Below are 22,584 nucleotides of genomic sequence, written 5' to 3' on the forward strand. Positions count from 1 at the left end.
AAAAAAAAAAAAAAAAAAAAAGAGTCTATAATTATTAACAATAAAAAATTAAAAAGCTAATTAGATATACCAATACCAATTATTAAATGATTTATTGTATTATTTGTAAAACATCCTTTATTAAGTTGCGATATATGCTAGAGTCTTGTAAAATTGTAGTTCAACATTTAATTTTGGGAAAATTGACATCATTTGAGATATATATATATAACAGTCTTCCCTTCTGGGAGCATGGTGTGTCCTGTTTATTCATGGTATATTTTATATTTCAATAAAATGTGTGTAGTTTCCTTCAGATTTCATAGATGTTTTTAAATGTTCTGTTATTATGGCTGGATGTTTTTTCCATTTATATTCTTTGTCCAGCCTGTGCTGGTTATATGTCCCTGAATATAATTTCCATACCCTTTCAAATGCATGGAATTCTTTTAACTGGGGAACATGCTTTGCATTCTCCTATTAGAGACAATGTTTAACAGGCTTCTTCGTTCCTTCAAACCTGCTCTCAGAAAGGCTGTGGTTGGTTATTTACCCTGTAATGTGAATTTCAGTAGCTGTGTTCTCCATCCTAATGTATTGGAGGGTTTGTAGAGACGTATGAGTTTGTGTTCAGAGATTTTAATGCTAACTGTATTTTCCTGGATTCTGTTTCTTTGGACATTGTAGAGGTGCTGTCTCTAGTAGGGTCACACGGTGTATTGCCTGGGGTATCCTAGGCCCGACCAGGCGGGGTGGACAGACTGATGTCAGTCCAGAGAGTAAGCTGAGCTGGCTGTGGGCTTTCTTCTCTGCTTTGCTCCCCAGGGCCTTGAGGCCTGGATGGGCACTGAGGGTATTGAGAAGGCTGCTAGCTGGATGAACCCCAAATTTAGGAACACTCAGAAATGGAAAATGTCCCATTAACCCCCATCCAGGTCAGTCTTACGAAATCCGACTACTGGAGAATCGGAAGCTGGGCGACTTTCAAGATCTGAACACAAAATATGTCAAGGTAAGCCTCACAGGCCGTTCTCACCGCCTCGGGGAGAGGGGCCTGATTAGGGTCTGGACACCTGGGCTTGCTGGAGTTGGGCACAAGTAACTGGAAGGTTAGGGAGAGGCCAGGTTCAGCCCAGCCCTCAACGGTGAGACAGCCCCTGTTTGGCTTCTCTGGAGCCTGTTGCCCAGGTGGGGATTAGATGGCCTGGCAGCGTTGAACTTTTCTGAGCCTCAGTTTGCTCATCTGCACAAAAGGGTTAATAAATTAGACATAAACACACAGCATTTAGTAATACCGGGACAAATGGTAGTCATCGCTGTTGTTGCTGTTGTTAGTGTTACTGGCATCTGAGGAGGGGATAGTGGGCGAAGCTTGAGAACTGGGAAAGGAAACTGCAGGAGGAGGGGCCTCAAAGGTGGGAGGGTTTGCTGTGGCTCAGGGAAAAGCGGCAGGTTCCTCTTGGCCCCCACGGTCACTTGTCCCCTGCTGACCTCCCTCCCCAGAGCATCATCCGCGTGGTCTTCCATGACCGCCGGCTGCAGTACACGGAGCACCAGCAGCTGGAGGGCTGGCGGTGGAGCCGGCCGGGAGACCGGATCCTGGACATCGGTGAGTCTCCTGGCCGGGAGAGGCCAGGCAAGGCTCGAGGCACCCACGCCACGTTGGGTTCTTCCTGGATGCCACTGGGACTTATGCCGAGAAGGCGTTTTAGCTCGCGCCTGCTCTGTGTAAAACCCCACGGGAGCTTGCAGAGCTGACCATACACTGGGTCCTGCCCTCAAGGAGTACCCGTTTTCAGTGGAAAAGAAAGGTCTGTGGAATTGAGAGACCTGCTCACAGGGAGTTCCGGGAAGGCTTTGCGGAAGGATGGTGCCTTAAAGGATTTTGATAAGTGTTGAAGATAACCGTGAGCATCACAGAGATAGATCGGCAATGGAAATGGAATTTGGGGCCTCAGGGACTGGCCCACAGTCCTTTACCCATAATCCTTGTGGCCAGGTGGGTTTTGAAATTCAGAAGCTAGAATGGCAATACGGTGTGTGTACCTAGAGCATTAGGGAACATCTCCAACAGGCAGCCAAGCACGGTCATATTTCTGTAGCAAAATAAAATGACGGTTCATACATAATGGGGTGAAGACGACACAGCGCTTGTGGTTCAGGTCAGGCTTTCCGTCCAGTAAGTTATGCAAAACTTTTCAGAGCTTTCGGCATTTCACACTGGGGTGAAGGAATTGGGACCTGTAACGGGGTCCTTCCCGAAATATTTGGGAGAGGCTGACAATTGCACTTTCTGTGTGTGTGTGTGTGTATGCAGATATTCCACTGTCTGTTGGTATCTTGGACCCCAGGGCCAGCCCGACCCAGCTGAATGCAGTGGAGTTTTTGTGGGATCCTGCGAAGAGAGCTTCTGCGTTCATCCAGGTGGGCCACAGGGAGCTTGCCCTCCAGGGGAAGACCTAGCCTTCGGGGTGGCTGGCTTGCAGTTTCTCAAAACTAACCCATCTGGAAGGGTCTGGATGAGCTTCTGCTCCCTGTCACTGAGAAGGAAACTGCAGGAGAGAGAGAATGAGTGTTGCGAAGAGTCACAGAGCTCGTTGGTCCTTATTTAGGGAACAGAGTGGGGAGGGTTTTAGAATTCTATCTGGGTTTTGCCCATAGAATATATAAGCTTTATACGTGAGTATTTCCCAACATAAATCATTTGAAAGTAAACATGTTTTCTATTATAGTTTCTATTATTAAATGAATTATTTTGTTGTCAAGCGCTGGTGTGGATCCAGCCTTTTGTTACATGCCATGTGAGATCAAGGTGGTGAAGGATGTGACTGTGTTGTTGTGGTTGTGGTTCTGCCTTGATCCCGGCTCTCTCACTTGCTGTGTGTCCTTGAGCAAGTCTCCTCCCCTTTCTGAGCCTCTTAGTTTTCTAACCTCCCATCTTACAGATCAGATAATGAATACAGAGCTATTAGCACTGCCTGGTCCCTAGGAATCGCTCAACAAAAGTTAGCAATCTTTTCTTTTTCTCTTTCTTTTTTTTTTTTGCAATTACAATATTCTTAATATATTTAAAAATTACTACATTGTTATTATTATAATTATATATTGGATTCTTATAATATTATTGCAGTATTATAACAATACATTGACATCGAGTCCATTTATGTAGTAGGAACTTACCAGAAATACAGAAATGGTTCCAGCCTTCTGCTTATGCTTCCAGCCTGGCCCGAGTAGCTCGGACACCAGGACGTTAGAGAGGGGTTAGGGCTGTGCTGTGGTCCCTGCCCTCCGTCTAGGATTTGCCAAAGGAAAGGAATCTGGGTGAGGAGTTAGGTTGAGGTCACTGGGGTCAGTGACCTGGGGAGTGGTGGGGACTTAACTGGTCAGGCAGGGCCTCCACAGTAAAGAGACAAAAGTGGGGATGTGTGTCTTTTGCAGGCAGGGGAGCAGGGAGGCCACTGGCCTGATGGAGTGGACAGAGTATCGGGGAGAGCAGGAAGGTCGGGGCAGGCCTGCACTGACCAGGCAGGGAAGGACACCTCCACATAGAGGGGGTGCTTGGGGGATCCAGGGCCCTGCTCGGTGCTGCCTTGCCACTGCCCAACGTTTCTCCTCCCAGGTACACTGCATCAGCACAGAATTCACCCCCAGGAAGCACGGGGGCGAGAAGGGAGTGCCCTTTCGAGTCCAGATTGACACGTTTAAGCAGAACGAGAATGGGGAGTACACGGAGCACCTGCACTCAGCCAGCTGCCAGATCAAGGTGTTCAAGGTAGGATGGCTTCGCAGGCTCTGCCCTGCCCTGCTGCTGGCCTGGCCCGTGGTCACAGTCACCCGCAGAGACCCTGGAGATTCCTCTTAGAGGCCCGGCAAGGAATGCAGCATCCCTTTAGCACATGGCTTCTACCTGGACTCCTAATGTGCACAAGCTGCAAGTCCAGGCACCACAGGCTGCTGCTGCCCTGCTGGGGGCATATTTTCACCTGTGGCACCCACTCAGCTTCTGGCAGAAGCATCGGTGTGGATGTCCGTCCTGGCTGTCGGTCCTCGGCGCTACTCTATAAGAATGATTGGATTTGTACATTTTAGCTTTTTTTTCTCCCAAGCACATTATAGTAGCCCACGGGTGCTCACGTCCAGATTCTCCTTAAAAATCAAAGCAAGAGTCCCTCCCTGCTGGGGGCCTGGCCTCGGATCTTCCTGTTTAGGACTTGAAGCCATGTTTCTCTTTGCAGTGACTTCCTGTTAGAGAAATATTTTCAGGGGGACCGTCTCCCTTTTCTCTCCTTGCTTCATTCCTTACAGTCGCCTGTCACTATTTTCCATCTCTTCAATCTGGACTGATTATTTCCTGAAGATAGTAGCCAGCGATACAGCTCAGTGTCCTGTGTGGCCTTAGGGAGATGCGGAGGGTTGCATGAGCTTGCATCATTCTCAGGGCGTGAGGGCAACCCATGTCCAAGCAGGCCCCAGCCCCACAGTCCCCAGCCCCTATAGGCCCTGTCTGCCGGGGCCACTCTGGCAGGTGTCTGCAGAGAAGTAGTGGACCACCTTCTGGGCCGGAATTGCCTTGAGTAACCAGCCCTGGTGCTTATTCCAGCTTCCTCTTGTTTCCCATTCAAGTGTATTTGGAGCCTGCTGAGAAAGTTCCATCTTCTGGGTCTGGAGACCCAAGAGGCAGTTGCTTTAGACCAGACCCTTTAGAAAGCTGGGTGTGTGCTGATCTTCCCCCAGACCGAAGGCACGGGCCCGTGGAACACCCATGCTTGGAATGGAAGTGGGAATAAATGCCCACGGGCAGAACCATAAACCGGGGGGCAACCCTGGAGACAGGGATGGTGCCATTTCTCAGAGCCTGGGCCACAGTGAGCACTGGGCTGTGATCTGGGGACGCTATCACCATCACAGCTGCAGGAGAGAGGGCTGAGGACGAGCGGATGGAGTCTGCACTCAGGAGACCACACAGCCAGGCTGCCTGGGAGCTGTGGGCACCAGGGTTCTGAGGCCCCGGCCCAGCTCTGTGGTTTGGGACGTCTTGGTTAGTCAGTGATGTCGGCCCCAAGTGGGAGGCAGAAGTGGCAGGAGGGATGTGTGTTCGTTTTTCCTGGCGGAGCAGTGGCCTCCAAGGGGAGCTGTGCTCCTCTGCTCTGCTTGTTTCCTATTGCTGCTGTCACAAATGGCCACAACTTTTGACTTAAAACTGTGTGCATTCATTATCTTCCAGTGCTGGCAGTCAGAAGTCCGGAATGGTCCTCACTGGGCTAAAGGTGTCAGCGGGCCTGTGTTTCTTTCCCAACGCTCTGGGCGGGGCTCTTGCCTATTCCAGCTTCTAAAGCCATTTCTAGGTTCACGGTTCTTCCTTTGTGCTCAGAGCCAGCAAGAGCAGGCTGAGTCCTTCTCACATGGCAGCCCCAACCTCTCATCTGCCTCCCTCTTCCTTTTGTAAGGACGCTGTGATTACATGGGGCCACGCGGTTAATCCTGGATAGTCTTCCCATTACATCAGTTGCGTAGCACTCTTAATTCCATCTGAAACCTCGATTCCCCGTTTGCCATGTTAGGTGACGTATTCACAGGTTCTGGGGATTAGCAAACAGCCATCTTTGGGAACCATTATTCTGCCGACCACGTCCACCAAGCAGTGGGCGTGGCAGCCCCGTGGTATCACTGCCTGCTCCGGGATCTGACGGTCCTGGACACCTGCATGGCTGTGTGCTGTGGTCTTTGCCTAGCCTGCGGTTCACTGTTGCTCTGACTACACCCTCCCCTCATGTGCAGACCGCGTCTCTGCCAGCCGTGGTCCCCGTCAGGTAGCAGTTCACTCCCTCACCAGGGATGTCAGGTTAGTTCTGCTGCTCTCAATGTGTGCCCTGGGGAGACATTGTGCTGGGCAGTAGGAGAGAAGTGAGGTGGCATCTCCACCCCCATGGGGTGCCCTGTGTACCCCTTCTATGCCTTGGGTCAAGCTTAGGAGTGGGGGCTCTGTCTACCAGGCTCCTCAACCCATGCCAGGCATTGCTTGGGGAGTCGGGCTGGAAGCTGCCTGGTCTCAGTGCCCCGAGGAAGGCCTTGGCATCTCCCGCAGACAGTAGGGGTGGCAGGAGCCCCTCGTCACCCCAAACTGACTCCTCAGAATGCCTGAGGTGTCCTCCCACCTGCCTGCCCCCACTCACATAACAGATGCAGTTGGTGCGCACAAGCCAGGCTGAGCTGAGCCAAGTTGCCTGTCACCCCTCCCTCTGCCAGTCACCCCAGTTGCTGGGAAGCCTGGCTTGTTGAAGCCACTCCCTGGGACGCTGTGTGGGGTGTCAGGGTCACTGAAGGGAAAGGCAGGGCTCATCTCTGAGCAACCAGCTCCCTCCAGGCCTCATCAAGGCCCAGTGCGTGCCCCGAATGCAGGCTCCGCCATGGTCTGGCTACAACCCCACCTTGCCTGTACCCTCTGTGCAGGGAGGAGGAGTCTCCTGAGGGACAGGAGCTGGAGGTGGAGCAGGGAGGCCAGGTCGTGGGAGTATGGCTGCCACACACCCCACTGTCACCCAGGATGCTGGATCTGTTACTCACATCCCAGTGTGACCTCTGCCATCCTGCTTCATCCAGGGCAGGCATCACTCCAGGGCAGCGGGGCCCCAACCTTTTTGGCACCAGGGACTGCTTTTGTGGAAGACTGTTTTTCCACGGAAGAGAGGGGGATGGTTTCAGGATGATTGAAGTGCATTACATTTATTGTGCACTTTATTTCTGTTATGATTATTTGTAACATATAATGAAATGATTATACAACTCATCATAATGCAGGATCAGTGGGAACCCTGAGCTTGTTTTCCTGCAACTAGATGGTCTCATATAGGGGTGAGGGCGGGCAGTGGCCCATCCTCAGGCATTAGATTCTCATCAGGAGCACCAGCCTAGATCCCTTGCAGGTGCAGTTCACAAAAGGTTTTGCCCTCCTATGAGGATCTAATGCCGCCACTGGTCTGACACGGGAGGCAGAGCTCAGGCGGTCATGTGAGCAGTGGGGAGCGGCTATCAGTACTGTGAGGTATTTACTTCATAGTAAGATGACGATGAAGCTTCGCTCACTCACCTGCTGCTCACCCGTTGTGGGGCCCAGTTCCTAACAGGCCGTGGGACCGGCATCAGTCCGTGGCCTGGAGGTTGAGGACCACCACTCTGAGAGATGCTCCCTAAAAACCCTTAATCTGGGAGCCAAAAGCCGTAGCCTGAGAAAGGTGCCCCCTGGAATGAAAATCCCTCAAGGTACCATTGAACTTGAACGACTGTTTTCGTCATCTGCCCACCACACGTAGCCTGCTGTGTGCGTAGTAAAACTGCTCCGTTCCAGCGCTGCTCGAAGTCTTTACATCTGACTTCGCCAAGTGGGCGTGAGCTCATAAGATGCAAATGCTCAGCAGACTACATAGTGAGGTCGAGAAGGCCCCCCATGGTGGCACCTGCGGGGCCAGCCTGCGATGCAGCACACCTGGCCACTCTCACTTGGATCCTCTCCCATCCTGATGAACCCCTCAAGCCTCAGTTTCCCACTGTAAATGAAGGGAATAATAGTAGGCGTGAGGCCCACACACCCTTCGAAAGTTGCCCGGGTTTGCAAAGCACCCGCGATTGTCAGGCTCTCTCTCTGGATGGAGACGTTCCCCTGCAGACAGAGTGTGAGCTGGGGCTCAGCAGGTGTCCTGAGCATTGAGGGTAAGGAGGCCTTCAGCTTATGGCCAGGATTTATCAGGTTGCAAGCACAGACTAAATCCAGACCAGCAGCCTGTACTTCTTCCACTTTCATCTGCTCTCCCTGGGTAACCCAAGGAATGCACTGGGATTCCTTGTGGGTCCCCAGGGTTCCTTTTCATAAGCGAGTGGCCGTGGGAAACCATCTTTTCCCCTTGAGCAGCAGAGTGCAGGACCCGTGGCAGGTTCCGAGTTCCTCAGGTGGGGAAACAGTCAGGCGGAATGGGAGGGGAGATAGGTGCTGTCCTGCCCCTGAGTTCCTGCGCCCTGGGGCCCTGGGTGAGGTGGGAAGCAGGAGAGGGCTTGGGGGCTGCTGCCTCTGTCAGCCTGGGACTAATTGGACTCTGTCCTCTGTGCTCTCAGCCGAAGGGAGCCGATCGGAAACAGAAGACTGACCGGGAGAAGATGGAGAAAAGAACTGCCCAAGAGAAGGAGAAATACCAGCCGTCCTATGAAACCACCATCCTCACAGAGGTGAGCCGGCTGGGTGCGGGGACAGAGCCTCCAAGGGCCTTCCACCAGGAGCGGGGCTGCTGGCTTAGATTCTTGGAAAATGGCCCATCTCGGCTGAGTGCTTCTGAGGGTGCTTATTCCGCCGTGGTGGGTTCCAGTGTCTGGAGCTCGTGTCCATCTGATAAGACCCAGTGGCCCGGGAGGCATTTCAGAAATAACTTCCAGCCCTGCTCCCTTTGAACGCGTTTGTGCTTTCCCAATTTAGGTTTCTTTGTGTTTTTGAGTAGGTAATGTATTCACATGGTTTTAAATTCCAAAGGTACGAGAGAGTGTACAACAGAAAATGTCCCTCTCAGTGCCATTCCTGCCTCGTGGTTTCTCCCCTCTAGGTCAGAAACCTTGTGCATCTGGCCCAACTTTGTCTGCAGGTGAAGCCAGTGCAGACACATGTTTGCCCCGTGCCTGCATTTATACACCAACAGTGTACATAGACACACTTTGCTTTTTTCCATTATTAGCTTATCTTGGTGCCTGATCCCTACAGCTTTCTAGTTCCTTACCCAGCTGTGTGGCGTCGTGTGTGATGGCCTGTTGGTGGATGGGGGGTCGTTTCTCAGCTCCTGGAGTTTCAGGCAGTGGTGTAGTGAATAACTGTGCATGTGAAGGTCTGCACACGGGAAGCAGTCGGCAGGTTTCCTTTCTCAGTGGGATCTCTGGGTTGGAGGGTGTCGGCCCTTGTTATTTTGCTGCCTGGTTGTATTTTCTGTTAACCCGGACAGCAATGCCAGCCTGCTGCAACTCTCCATATGTCCATGGGAACTCCTGAGGAGCTTGTTCTTCCTCTTCCCTTTTTTTCTTTTTTTTGAGACGGAGTCTCACTCTGTTGCCCAGGCTGGAGTACAGTGGCACAGTCTCGGCTCACTGCAACCTTGGTCTCCTGGGTTCAAGTGATTCTCCTGCCTCAGCCTTCCCCAGTACCTGGGATTACGTGCATGCGCCACCATGCCCAGCTAATTTTTTTGTATTTTTAGTAGAGATGGGGTTTCACCATGTTGGCCAGGCTGGTCTTGAACTCCAAACCTCAAGTGATGTGCCCGCCTTGGCCTCCCAAAGTGCTGGGATTACAGGCGTGAGCCACTGTGCCTAACCTCTTCCCTTTCCGAGTTGCAGCTAGTGCCTCCTTTTTCACTGGGAATTTTTGTGTGACTCTTTCCCACTGTGTTCTGCAGTCAGGCTGACTAATTGGTGGTGCTATTTGTTCATTGAGTAATTGGACTTCCTCAGAAGGCCCTCCACGTGGGTAAGGCCCCTGCCGGCCATGGTAGGATTAAGGCTGTTAGGGGTGAGGCTTGGAGCAGCTAAGAGAATGGTGGCCCGGTCTTGGCTGACGAGCAGCTGTATGTATATGTGTGTGTGTACATGCAGAAGGGTATTTGCAATAAGACAGTGTAAAAACTAATTTATGGTCAGACAGATGTGCACTGGCGTTTTATCTGACTGAAGGTCAGTCACCTGCCTCCCCCTCAGCCCACAAAGGAGTGGCAGGATGCAAGGACTGCATTGATGGATTAGAGGCCAGACTGGTTTCTTCCCATACTTGGTTCATGCCTGTGCTGGTGCCGCTGCCCAGTGTGCCCACCTCCTGATACCATTCTCTCCCTAACTGAGCCTCAGCCTCTCCCCTCCTCTGCTGACTGCCCCTGGGAAGAGAGGTCCTGGTGAGCCGCTTGCCAGGTCTGTCCGAGCCCTTGCCACAGTGCAGTCTAGTTGAAAGCCCACCCTGGGAGGCGCTGGCTGCCTCTTCTACCGGCTGTTCGGCTTTCCTCCTTGGGCTGTAGGATTTAGCACCAACAGATTCGAGCCCACACTGACAACACTTAAATATTTACCAACGCTGTAGTTTGGCGGGTGACAGTACATCTTCAGGAATGCTTCAAATTGTCCCTCTCTGAAGAGGCATCACTGCAGGCCGGGGAAGAGGGGAACTTTTTCTGCTGGATGGACTTTCTCCAGCAGGCAAAACCTATACATCCTTGCTTCCTTTGGGAGACTCCACATGCATCTGTTTTTGGCTTCCATAGTAGCATGTTTTTGAGGGCAAGGATCACGTCTTTCGTGTTTGTGGATCTCCCGTAGCCCCTAGCAGAATGCCTCCAATGGAATGAGCACGGTTGAATCTCACCGAGAGGAGCTGCTTTTGGTGATTGCACAAGGACCTTTGCCCCTGTCGGCAGGTTCTTTTTGCAAATAGCACAGGTTGTAATACTGACTCTTACTGCTTATTTTTTTTGTTTGGAAGTTGCCTGTGGCCCAGCACTCCCTGTAACAGACGTTTACACGAATTTGTGTCTCCCGGGAAAAGAAGTTTCTGAGCAATTGGCCGGTTTTGTTTTTTCTCTCTCCTGGACCAACTCAAGAATCCCGTGACTGTGAGGTTTCCTCTCTGGTGTTACTGCTGGGAAGCCCAGAGAGACCCCTTGCGTGCTTCCCTTGCTCCAGGGGTGACTTCTGAACATTTCTGCTGGTTTCCTTCCTGTGGCCCTCAGAACCTGCCTGGCCATGGCTCGTTGTGGGTACTGGGGAAGCGCAGTTTGACAGGTCGGGGTCTCATGCATTGGTGTCAGTGCGTGCCTGCTGGGGAGGACCTGGGGATCACGACTCAGCACCTCTCCAGATCCCAGCTCGGCCCTGTGCTCTCTCCTGCAGTGCTCTCCGTGGCCCGACGTGGCCTACCAGGTGAACAGCGCCCCGTCCCCAAGCTACAATGGCTCTCCAAACAGCTTTGGCCTCGGCGAAGGGTACGTCCCACCTTTCTTTCTTTGGGTTCCCTGGAATGAAGACGGATGTGCTTTCCTTTCTTAGTCTTCCTTTCTGGGTCTCCTCTCCTTTCTGTTTGGGTCTCAGAGTAGCTAACTCGTGTTGCAGTCACAACTGTCTTTAGCATTTACACAACTTTTAGTGCTCAGAAACACCCCTGTAAACGCTGTCGGGTGGGGCAGCGGCCCAGAACTTAACCGGGTGAAACCAGGACTGGTTTGAGGGTGCATGAGGTCAGCCACCCGAGACAGCCTCTGGTGCCCTCTGGGGCAGAATGGCCCTCCTGACAGTGGAGCCTTAGGGAGCAGCTGTCTGGGGGGCCCTTCCTGGCTCTTTGTCCAGCGTGATCACCGAGTGTGGGGGTGAGGGGATCTGGCTAGGGTCCTCTCTGCCTTGGGTTGCAGGCCTTACAACATAGAAGCTGGCTTCATTGCTGTCCCACACAGCTCTGCAGACACACAGGCCACATGGACCCTGAGGACGCTGTGACGGGACAGTGCTGGAGCTGCAGGCAGTTTCCTAACTGTTGGGGGCTGCACGGCACGGGGCCATGGGTCACCGTGAGGGCTCTGCATGGCCTGTGCTGGCAGCAGGGATGGAGGCGGGAGAGTGCCGGGTGGAGGCTGCCTGTTTCCTGCCTGCAGGTTCGTCAGAGCCCATGTGTGGCAGACAGAACTTTTCTAATAAGAAAGCGAGATTGTCTGTGAACCTGATTTTACCAAGGAGTCCCCGGGGAAGTGAGGGTAGACACAGAAACAGTGTTATGTTTAGATTCAGGCAGACCTAGTCTTCAATCTTTGCCTTTTGCGGGGTAACTCCCTTAACCTCCCTGAGCCTCGGTTTCTCTACTGCAAAACGGGGGTAAGAATTCTACACAGGGTTGGGAGGAATGAGTGTACGATGCTCGCACCCCGTAGACACTTGGTGAGAAGTGGAGGCTGTCTTCACTGATGACTGGTCTGGGGATCAGCCCTGCAAGGGTCTCTTTTTCCCATTATGGAGAAATAGACGTAACACAAAATTTACCGTTTTTAAGCGTGCAGTCTGGTGGCATTAAGTCCATTCACACTGTTGTGCAGCCTTCACCGCCATCCACCTGGAGAGTGCTCAGGTCTGTGCCTCCTCCCCAGTCTAGCCCCCGAGGAAGCTTGTGCACCCCCTCTCGGGAGAACAGAACAGTGCTTTTCCTCGTGGATGGATGTCAAGCCGTGGGTGCTTGTTCACTGCAAAATAACTCCCCGTGGGATTCCTCTACCCTCTCCTCTCACCACCCGGCAGAGGGTTCGGTGGAGGACCCTTGGGTTTGGCGGCAGCCTTCCAGGTGCTGAGGCGCTGGGTGCCCTTGCTCAGCCTGTCCTTCCCTGGGGCTGGGACTTGAATCTCCAAGTTTGAGACCAGCAGGGGTCAGCCAACAGGGGCCTGGGATGTGCTGCTGATGACTCGGGTAGGGGAGTATTGTTGACTAGGGCAGTGTAGCCCATCAGAACTTCCTGTCTACACTGAAAAAGGCTCAGTTGGGGATTTTGAGGGATTGAACGTTGGCTCCTGCTGTGTTTCTGTGACTCAGGAAATTCTTGAGGACTCATTCCACTTAGAACAAATGCCGCACCTAACGGCAAGTGAAAGTGCCAGGCTGGGTGCCGGGACGTTGGCCATGGCCCTGGGAGCCTCCTCCGTCCTCATCACTGGTTCCTTTTCCTTTGCAGCAACACCTCTCCGACCCACCCGGTGGAGGCCCTGCCCGTGGGCAGTGACGTAAGTGTCTGAGCAGGGCTTTCCGGCTGGCGGTCCCTCGTGGGCCCTGAGCCGCCATCTCAAGCCTCTCCCCTCTGCCCACAGCACCTGCTCCCATCAGCCTCGATCCAGGATGCCCAGCAGTGGCTGCACCGCAACAGGTTCTCGCAGTTCTGCCGGCTGTTTGCCAGCTTCTCGGGTGAGCATCTCTGAATTGTCTTTAAAGCCCGTGAGCATCTTGGAAACACGTAGCAAGGCTGGCCACCTTCCGGGACTTGCTCTCGACCCAGGCGGCGCTGTCGTTTCGGCTGGGAGACCCAGGGCAGTGTGGGTTCACTCGCTCACGTGCCCCAGCCCTGGGCCAGGTGCTAGACGTAGGAGATGCTGTCCCCAGAAGGTCCCAGGTGAGCGTGACTTCAGGGGGACCATCTGGGTGACTTGGTCAAGATCCCCTCTCCTGCGGGGGATGGTGGGCTCTGGTCTGCCCGGGAAGAGTCCCCTTAGCCCCGCAGGGAGATGTAAGGCCCTTTATGCTTTTCCTACCCAAATACTGCTCCTCACACTGGCTCCAGAGCCACGACCTGGGAGATCGAGGTAAAGCCATGGGTGAGACAGAAAGGGGGTTCTTCCTTCTTTAAAACGTTTCAGGGCCCTTCCTGATGGGCCCTCAGACAGAAGTCCCAAGCTAGGTATTGTGGAGTGCAAAGGTGAACTGAGCAGTGAGCCTTGCCAGCAAGTAGAGCTTATCCACAGTGACAGAGTAAAGGCCTGGCCACAGCTAGAGGAGCGGATTCCACAGACATCCGTGGCAGTGGAAGAGAAATGGTGCCTGCACACCCTCAGCTCGGCCTTGCTGAGAGCCTGTTGGGGGAGGGTCCCTGGGCGGGGAAACACAGTGACCCTGTCCTTGGGAGCTTGTAGCTGTAAGTCAGTACAGATGCATAGACCGCTCATTTCAGTGCGGTGCGACCTGTGTGATTGGGGTGGGGGTTCAGAAAGGACCCTGAGCTGGACTGGGTGGAGGAGGGGGAGGAATGCCGGCTGTGGTCTTAAGTAGGGCAGTCAGCCACCATGTGGGCACCTGCCTTGTGTGGTCACAGAGCAGGGGACCCAGGTGGAGTGGAGTGGCCCGGGGAGGAGGGGTCAGAAAGGTACCCAGGGACACGGACAGGATGGGGGCCCTGGAAGAACAGTGGAAGGACTTTGGCTTTTACTCCCAGTGGAAAGGAAGCCATTGTGTCTATAGAATTGTACCTAAAACCGTATCTTATTGTGGTGGGAAGACAGGGGTGGGAATCATGGCCTTGGGCAGGCTTTCAGCTGAGGCTGAGATACTCGTACTTGGAGAGTGTGTGGGACCAGGCTCTCGGGGACCCCCTTGGGCTTTGAGGAAGGGGCAGCCCTCACACTATGCTCGCTTCTGTCCCCATGAGATAGTCGCCTTCCCATGTTCCTTTAAATGTGGGCCCGTCCTCACATGCTGCTGGTGGGACCATACATGGATGTAACGGTCTGGGAAACTGCTGGCAGTATCTGCCAGAGCCAAACACACCCTACGGTCCCACAGCCCTCTCTGGGGCTGGACCTGGCAGACATGCACCTGTGCAATGAACAAAGACATGTATGAGAGCATTCAGAGAGTCTGTTCCTAACAGCCCAGACCAGAATCTCCCACAGCACCCATCCACACAAAGTGGGTATGCGAATTGTGGTGTGGACATACAATGATAATAGGTGATAACGGGCACGAACAGTCTGTGACTGCATTCCACACAAATGCACCGTGAAACATGACTTGGAGAGAGGGAAGCCAGACCAGGAGGAGTGCCGACCGTTCAGTCCCACGTACAGAAACTTCAGAGAACATGCACAACGTGTCTGCACTGTAGCAAGTCAGGATAGTGGTTCCCCTGGGTGGGAGTAGGGGTGGTGGCTGGCACAAGAGGCCTACAGGAGGCTGGTAATGTTCCACTGCTTGCTGTCAGTGCTGGATCCCGGAGTGTATTCAGATTGTCAGCATCCAGCGAGCCGTATACTTCCATATACAGACAGATGCACACGTGGCCACAGTGCCGATGACATCTGTGCATACAGATTATATGTCAAAAAAAGAGAAAAGAGGCCAGATGCAGTGGCTCATGTCTGTAATCCCAGTACTTTGAGAGGCTGAGGTGGGTGGACTGCTTGAGCCCAGGAGTTCAAGACCAGCCAGGCTAGGCAATATAGTGACACCTCGTCTCTTTAAAAAAAAAAAGAAAGCGGGGCAGGTGGTGGGGGCCCTTTGGCTTCTGTTGTACTCACTGTTGTGAGCCCTGGCAGTTCCTGGGCTGTGATCTTCTGATGTCGTTGGGCATTTTGCCATTTTCTCTCTGTGAGGTTGTGCATCTGGCTCTTCCCCACCCCCTACCCCCAGTGCTATGGGGTCTGCCGGTGCTTGGGGAACGAGCCCTTTCTCTGTGTCCCGTGTAACAGGCACCGCCATTTTTCTGTTTAGGTGCTGACTTGCTGAAGATGTCCCGAGATGATTTGGTCCAGATCTGTGGTCCCGCAGATGGAATCCGGCTCTTCAACGCCATCAAAGGCCGGTAGGTGTTGGTTTCTCTGTGAAGCCAGCCAGAGGCTCAGGTCCTGTGGCACGTGGTGGGAAGCTCCTACCTCAGCCTCTTGGATGGTGGGTGGTCTGGCCTGGGGGGACAGGGCTCCTGCAGTGTGGGGTCAAGTGTAGGAGGAAGTGTGGCAAGAGGGGCACAGGCCACAGCAGGGGAGTGAGACACTGCAGTGGGAGATGTGGCCGGCTGCCGCAGACCCTGCCTGGAGGTCCCTCCCTCTTCTTGGTTGGACGAGAGCCTTGGCCTCTGGATCTTGGCCTCTGAGCCCCTTGCCCATGTTCTCAGATGCTTGTGTGGTCCTGGGCTCGGAGCTGCTCCCTCCCTGAGGGGAGCTGTGGACTGGGGCCAGTCCGATGGTATCGTGCAGCCGTTTCAGGGCAGACTCCAGAGCAGCGCCATCCTGCACACCTTCCTGCCATGGCAGAGACGTTCTGCAGCTGTGCTGGCCACGTGTGGCTGTGGAGCACTTGGACCGAGGCTGATGTCATGGACAAAATTTGTGTTTAACTTTAGTGACTTTAAGTGTAAATAGCCACACATGGACAGCATGGTTTTAGAGTGAGAGCCTGGGTTCGAGTCCCAGATCTGCCTCTTAGGTGCTGTGCAGTGAAGGGAAAGCCGTTTGCCCTGCGAGCCTCAGTTTCCTCAACTGTGGAATGACAGCAGTGGTCCTAGCTCCCTCGCAAGTTGTGTGAGGATGAAATGAGTTACGCGTGTTCTGAGAACAATACCTGGTACACAGCAAGCCACGGACAGCGCTTGCTCTCATTGTTGCCGGAAAACGTCTTGTATGTTGAGCTTCGTGGTCTGGGGCAGAGCGCCCCTTGGCAGGCTACGGGGCCTGGGAGGGTCATTCACCACCCCATGACAGGCACTCCGCGTCACCACCGCTGTCTTTCTTCCTCCCCCAGTTCTGCCCACTATTGTTTCCATCCTGGAATATTCTAAAACAACTGCGCCTGGTCCACCACACCTAGTATTTATTTTCTCTTCTCCTGTCAGGAATGTGAGGCCAAAGATGACCATTTATGTCTGTCAGGAGCTGGAGCAGAATCGAGTGCCCCTGCAGCAGAAGCAGGAGGGCAGTGGAGACAGCAACCTGTGTGGTGAGTTGTGGGGAGCAGAGCTGGGACCCACACATCAGGTCCCGCAGCCTGGCTTTCAAACCCGCAGTCTGGCCTCTGTTCATTTCCAGTGAATATGCAGGACAGTCCTGGGCTCCCACATGCCGACACGTGGAAAGGGCAGCCCAGTGCATGCTCCTTGCATGGTGCATGGTCTGACCTCGTGGTGGCCCCACAGTGTGGGTGCTGCCTCAGTGCACACCCCGAGGCTTGGGAAGGTGTTGGGATTGTCCCAGATCTTGCTTCCAGTGAGTGGCAGTCGGGATTGGAGCCAGGAATGCCCACCCTGGTGCTTTTTGTTTCCTCAAACTGCTCCCCATGCAGCTCCTGATGAGAGGAGGCTCTCTCCAGGACCTAAGAGGCGTGGCCGTCTGCCTTTCTGCTCCCATCGAGCACTCCCAGTGGCCATGGTGAAAGGCGTCAGCCTGGGATCCTGCTACTTCTTTTTGCTGGCAGCTTGGTTTGTTTTAGGAGCAAAATTATGGCTGGGTGTGGTGGTTCACACCTATAATTCCAGCACCTGGGGAGATGGGAGGATTGCTTGTGCCCAGGAGTTCAAGGCCAGCCTGAGCAACATACCAAGACCCAGTCTCTAAGTATTGAAAAAGTAGGCCGGGCGCAGCGGCTCGCGCCTGTAATCCCAGCACTTCGGGAGACCGAGGCGGTCAGGAGTTTGAGACCAGCCTGGCCAACATGGTGAAACCCCGTCTCTACTGAAAAAACAATACAAAAATTAGCCATGCATGGTCGTGCCTGTAATCCCAGCTGAAGCAGGAGAATCACTTGAACCTGGGAGGCGCAGGTCGCAGTGAGCTGAGATCACGCCACTGCACTCCAGCCTGGGTGACAAAGTGAGACTCTGTCTCAGGGAAAAAAAAAAAGAAACGTGCATACCCCCACACCTGGCTAATTCTTATATGTTTTTGTAGAGATGGAGTCTCATTCTGTTGCCCAGGCTGGTCTTGAACTCTTGGGCTCCAGAGATCCGCCTGCCTTGGCCACCCAGAGTGCTGGGATTGTAGGCATGAGCCACCACGGCCACCTGTGTGTGCTTTTAAAATATTGGGCCTCTGATGAGGTTTATTGGTTTATTGAACCAAGGGTTTCTCAGGTGAGGGAAAGCTTGGGACTCTTGAATTTAATCCAATTGCATTTGCTTTTGAGGAACTTGAGGTCCCTTGAAGTTGAGTAACCCACCTTGGGTTGCTGGTGGCATTTGCTCCTGCCTGGTTGGTGCGGGCTGTGTCTGTGTCAGTGTCACTGTTTTCTTCCCACTTGCTGACACCGTGGTGCCTTCCTGGTGCCCCCTTCTCTCCTTAGGGTTACTGTATTGAGGCTGAGTATGGTCTGTGTTGCAGGGAGGGAAAAGACGTTCACTCATTGCCCTCCAGCTATCCAAGAACCCTTTAAACAGCCAAGGAGCTGAAAAGAGACAGAATTTGTTCCTTTCTTCTGACGTGGGTTCACATGTGGCTGATATCAGAATTGCCTGATACTCCCTTTAGCCCAGCTGGGTGTCACTGGGCCGGGGATGGGTCTAGGGATCTCTGCATTTCACATAAGCACCCCAAGAGAGACCGAGAGGACTCAAGAATGGCAGCTTGGCCGGGTGCGGTGTCTCATGCCTGTAATCCCAGCACTTTGGGAGGCTGAGGCAAGCGGATCACCTGAGGTCAGGAGTTTGAGACCAGCCTGGCCAACATGGTGAAACCCCATTTCTACTAAAAATACAAAAATTAGCCAGGTGTGGTGGTGCACACCTGTAATCCCAGCTACTTGGGAGGCTGAGGTAGGAGAATCACCTGAACCTAGGAGGTGGAGGTTGCAGTGAGCCGAGATCACACCACTGCACTCCAGCTTGGGTGATGGAGCAAGACTCCATTGCAAAACAAAACAAACGAAACAAAAAGAGTGGCAGTGTGGCCCTGCCCCGCCGCCCTGGGCGTGGCGTTTTGACAAAGGACTTACTGCTTTCTCAGGGCAGGTGGGAGGGCACAGGCAGGCTCATGCTGACGGAATGGCCACTTGGAAAGCAGCACTTGTTCTTCCTTTCCCCAGTGTACCACGCCATCTTCCTGGAAGAGCTGACCACCTTGGAGCTGATTGAGAAGATCGCCAACCTGTACAGCATCTCCCCCCAGCACATCCACCGAGTCTACCGGCAGGGCCCCACGGGCATCCATGTGGTGGTGAGCAATGAGGTGAGGGCTGCTGCCCGACCCGCCCCAGTAACGGGCTCTGGGCCATGGGAGGAGCGTCAGAACCCCTGCCCCGGAGACACACTTGGGTTTGGGAGTGACAGACAGGTTCATCTGCAGGCCACCTGCAGCTGGGGCTGTCCAGGGCTGCAGTGGAAAGTACGGAGGCCCCTTCTGGGTCTGAATGGCTGCCATGTGGAGTAGGCACTCCTTACCCCTCCTGGGCTGGGTGCCCTGTGGGAGCCAGGAGGACAGACTCCACTCTGGCCCAAGGTGCTTACAGTCAGGGCTCTGGAGGTCACGAGAGGGGCGTTCCCCCAGGGTGGGCGACAGGCCCCAGGGAGAGGTGAAATGGACTCGGGGGCCGGTGATGGCAAGGCTGTGGCTTGTGGGAGAGGAGAGCAGAGGCCTCTGCCAAGTGGTGAAGGTGCCACAGCCTTCCCGGGTGGCACAGGGCAGTGCAGAGCACACGCAGCTACTGGCAGAGGGCTCAGGTACTGTGGTCTGCAGGGATCTGATCCCACTCATGGCTAAGAAGGGAGTGTTGAATATGCTTGCTGACAGGGTTAGGCATTCTTTGCATGTTGTAGAACAGAAGCTTTTAAGTTTGTTCTATCCTGTACCCCTTCCACCTAATAACAGGAGTGTATGCTTATTTTAAGTGTATGCATAGTGACTCATTTAATCCTGCCTGCCTCTATATGATGTGGGTGCTATTATCATCCCATTTCACAGATGGGGGACTGAGGCACAGAGGCTGAGTAATTGCCCCAGGTTGCACAGCGGGTAAGGGGTGGAGCTATGGTGGGAACCCAGGGACTGGAGCTGCAGGGCCAAGCTCTGAGCCTGCAAGGTACCTAGCCCCTGCTGAAGTGAAACCTTTATTTATTTATTTTAAAATGTTTGTATTAGGGCTGGGCGCGGTGGCTCCCACTTATATACAATCCCAGCACTTCGGGAGGCCGAGGCGGGTGGATCACGAGGTCATGAGATCGAGACCATCCTGGCTAACATGGTGAAACCCCGTCTCTACTAAAAACACAAAAAAATAGCCGGGTATGGTGGCGTGTGCCTGTAGTCCCAGCTACTCGGGAGGCTGAGGCAGGAGAATGGCATGAACCCAGGAGGTGGAGCTTGTAGTGAGCTGAGATCGCGCCACTGCACTGCAGCCTGGCGACAGAGTGAGACTCTGTCTCAAAAAAAAAAAAAAAAATTGTTCTGAAAAAAAAATTGAGACAGGATCTTGCTGCATTCCCCAGGCTGGTCTTGAACTCTTGGGCTCAAGCCATCTTCCTGCCTCAGCCTCCCAAAGTGCTGAGATTACAGGTGTGAGCCACCGCATCCAGCCTTTTGTTGTTGTTGTTTTTGAGACAAGGTCCTACTCCATCACTCAGGCTGGTGTGATCTGAGCTTACTGCAACCTCCACCTCCCCAGGCTCAGGCCGTCCTCCCGCCTCAGGCTCCTGAGCAGCTGGGACTACAGGCACTCACCACCACGCTGGCCTAATTTTTTGTAGAGACAGGGTTTTGCCATGTTTCCCAGACTGGTCTCAAACTCCTAGGCTCAAGTGGTCCACCCACCTTGGCCTCCCAAAGTGCTGGTATTACAGGTGTGAGCCACCGCACCAGCTGAAGTGAAGCCTTTAAACATAGACCTGTGGCTGAGCACGGTGGCTCATGCCTGTAATCCCAGCACTTTGGGAGGCCGAGGTGGGCGGATCACCTGAGGTCGGGAGTTCGAGACCAGCCTGACCAACATGGAGAAACCCCGTCTGTACTAAAAATACAAAATTAACTGGGCATGGTGGTGCACGCCTGTAATCCCGGCTACTCAGGAGGCTGAGGCTGGAGATCGCTTGAATCTGGGAGGCGGAGGTTGCGGTGAGCTGAGATCATGCCATTGCACTCCAGCCTGAGCAACAAGAGCAAAACTCGGTCTCAAAAACAAAACAAACAAACAAAAAACGTAGGACTGTCCTGGTGGAAGTGAGATGAGGTCATATGCCCGCAGTTCAGCCCCCAGCAGACCCGGAGCACTTCTGGGAACTCTGACGGCGTCTGTATAGCGGGTTACAGAGCCCCGCCTGACCCTGTACCAGCACAGGAGTGGTAGGACACAAGGCCAGCATTTGTGGATTAAGACTCCGATTTGTTTCTTCCCATCCCTGGTCCTTGCCTTTGCTGGTGATGCTGCCAAGAGTGTTCCTGACCTGGTGACACTGAGTATAGAAACAGTGGCTGGGAAAAGTAGAGAAAATACAGGCTTTGGAATTGGACTGATATCCCCACCCGAAGCTACCTCCTAGTTGCTGAATGACTTTGGGGAAATTTACTGAACCTGTCTGTGCCACAGTTTCCACATCTGCAAAACAGGGATACATATACCTGTCAAACAGGCTGTAGTACAGATAAGGTGGGAGAACAGTGGCAGGTGCCAGGAGACACTAAACAAGTGGTGGGTGGTGTCATTGACCGTGATTCTGCGGGGCACTTGTTATTTGGGGGAGTGAGTGGTGGAGAGATCTTTTGAGATTTGGGGATGTATAAAAATGTCAGGCTTTTCAGGGTTTGTATATTTCACAGATTGACATTACTAGTAACAATCCTCTTGCCACTTGTCATTACAACTGCCAGAGCCCTTGAATGTTCATGAGCACTTCATCTCAGTCCTGGAGGCCAGCAAGGTAGACTTCCCTGTCTTTTACATTGAAAAGTAATTTGTAGGCCGGGCGCGGTGGCTCAAGCCTGTAATCCCAGCACTTTGGGAGGCCGAGACGGGCGGATCACGAGGGCAGGAGATCGAGACCATCCTGTCTAAAACGGTGAAACCCCGTCTCTACTAAAAAAAATACAAAAAACTAGCCGGGCGAGGTGGTGGGTGCCTGTAGTCCCAGCTACTCGGGAGGGTGAGGCAGGAGAATGGCGTAAACCTGGGAGGCGGAGCTTGCAGTGAACTGAGATCCGGCCACTGCACTCCAGCCTGGGTGACAGAGCGAGACTCCGTCTCAGAAAAAAAAAAAGAAAAGTAATTTGTAATTAGTATAAGAAGTTAAGCAACATAGAACAGCAGAAGGCACATGTGAAAAACCCTTACCTGCCCCATTCTTTTCTCCTGGAAGAGCTTCCATTAGGTTTGATGGGATTCTGAAAGGCAGTTTTTTTGTGCTCTAGTCTCTGTGTGTGCCCTAGTGTACGTAGGTGTGGGTTTTTAAAACACGCAGGCCAGGCACGGTGGCTCACATCTGTAATCCCAGCACTTTGGGAGGCTGAGGCAGGTGGATCACCTGAGGTCAGGAGTTCGAGACCCACCTGGCCAACATGAGGAAACCCTGTCTCTACTGAAAACACAAAAATTAGCTAGGTGTGGTGGCGCGTGCCTGTAATCCCAGCTACTCGGGAGGCTGAGCCAGGAGAATCACTTGAACCCTGGAGGCAGAGGTTTCAGTGAGCTGAGATTGTGCCACTGCGCTCTAGCCTGGGCAACAGAGCGAGACTCCATCTCAAAAAAATAAAAAATAAATTAAAACATGAAGCAAACATGCAGCCGTACATTTATTTGCAACTTGCTATTTTTGTCACCAGTTCAGCAGTTAAGAATTACTTGTATATTATTACATTCTTACATTCAAATCTAATCCAGCTTTTTTTTTTTTTTTTTTTTTTTTTTGAGACACGGTTTCACTCTGTAACCCAGGCTACAGTGCAGTGGCCCAGTCACAGCTAAACTTATTGAAGCCGCGACTTCCTGGGCTCAGGTGATCCTCCTACCTCAGCCTTCTGAGTAGCTGGGACCACAGGCATGTGCCACCATGCCTGGCTAATTTTTTTATTTTTTGTAGAGACAACATTTCGCCATGTTGCCCCGGCTGGTCTTGAACTCCTGGGCTCAAGCAATTCACCTGCCTTGGCCTCCCAAGGTGCTGG

The 22,584-nt window shown here is 53.2% G+C and overlaps 1 protein-coding gene across 5 annotated transcripts in view; it reads left to right on the forward strand.

The window, feature by feature from the left end:
• Positions 1-22,584, forward strand: part of TFCP2L1 (transcription factor CP2 like 1) — a 71,717-nt gene that overhangs the window by 36,732 nt on the left and 12,401 nt on the right. For 2 of the 5 annotated variants that reach the window (XM_045366941.2, XM_005572922.4), the window contains 11 exons: positions 915-991; positions 1,483-1,588; positions 2,297-2,403; positions 3,602-3,754; positions 8,089-8,199; positions 10,885-10,976; positions 12,702-12,750; positions 12,835-12,928; positions 15,224-15,314; positions 16,341-16,444; positions 18,521-18,663. In XM_045366941.2, coding sequence (XP_045222876.2) covers positions 915-991; positions 1,483-1,588; positions 2,297-2,403; positions 3,602-3,754; positions 8,089-8,199; positions 10,885-10,976; positions 12,702-12,750; positions 12,835-12,928; positions 15,224-15,314; positions 16,341-16,444; positions 18,521-18,663 — 1,127 coding nt within the window. The remainder of the gene's footprint in view (positions 1-914; positions 992-1,482; positions 1,589-2,296; positions 2,404-3,601; positions 3,755-8,088; positions 8,200-10,884; positions 10,977-12,701; positions 12,751-12,834; positions 12,929-15,223; positions 15,315-16,340; positions 16,445-18,520; positions 18,664-22,584) is intronic. The other 3 variants (XM_074008825.1, XM_074008824.1, XM_074008826.1) reach the window with 2 other exon arrangements.

This window comes from Macaca fascicularis, chromosome 12 (genome assembly GCF_037993035.2).
Source record: "Macaca fascicularis isolate 582-1 chromosome 12, T2T-MFA8v1.1".
NCBI classification, from domain to species: domain Eukaryota; kingdom Metazoa; phylum Chordata; class Mammalia; order Primates; family Cercopithecidae; genus Macaca; species Macaca fascicularis.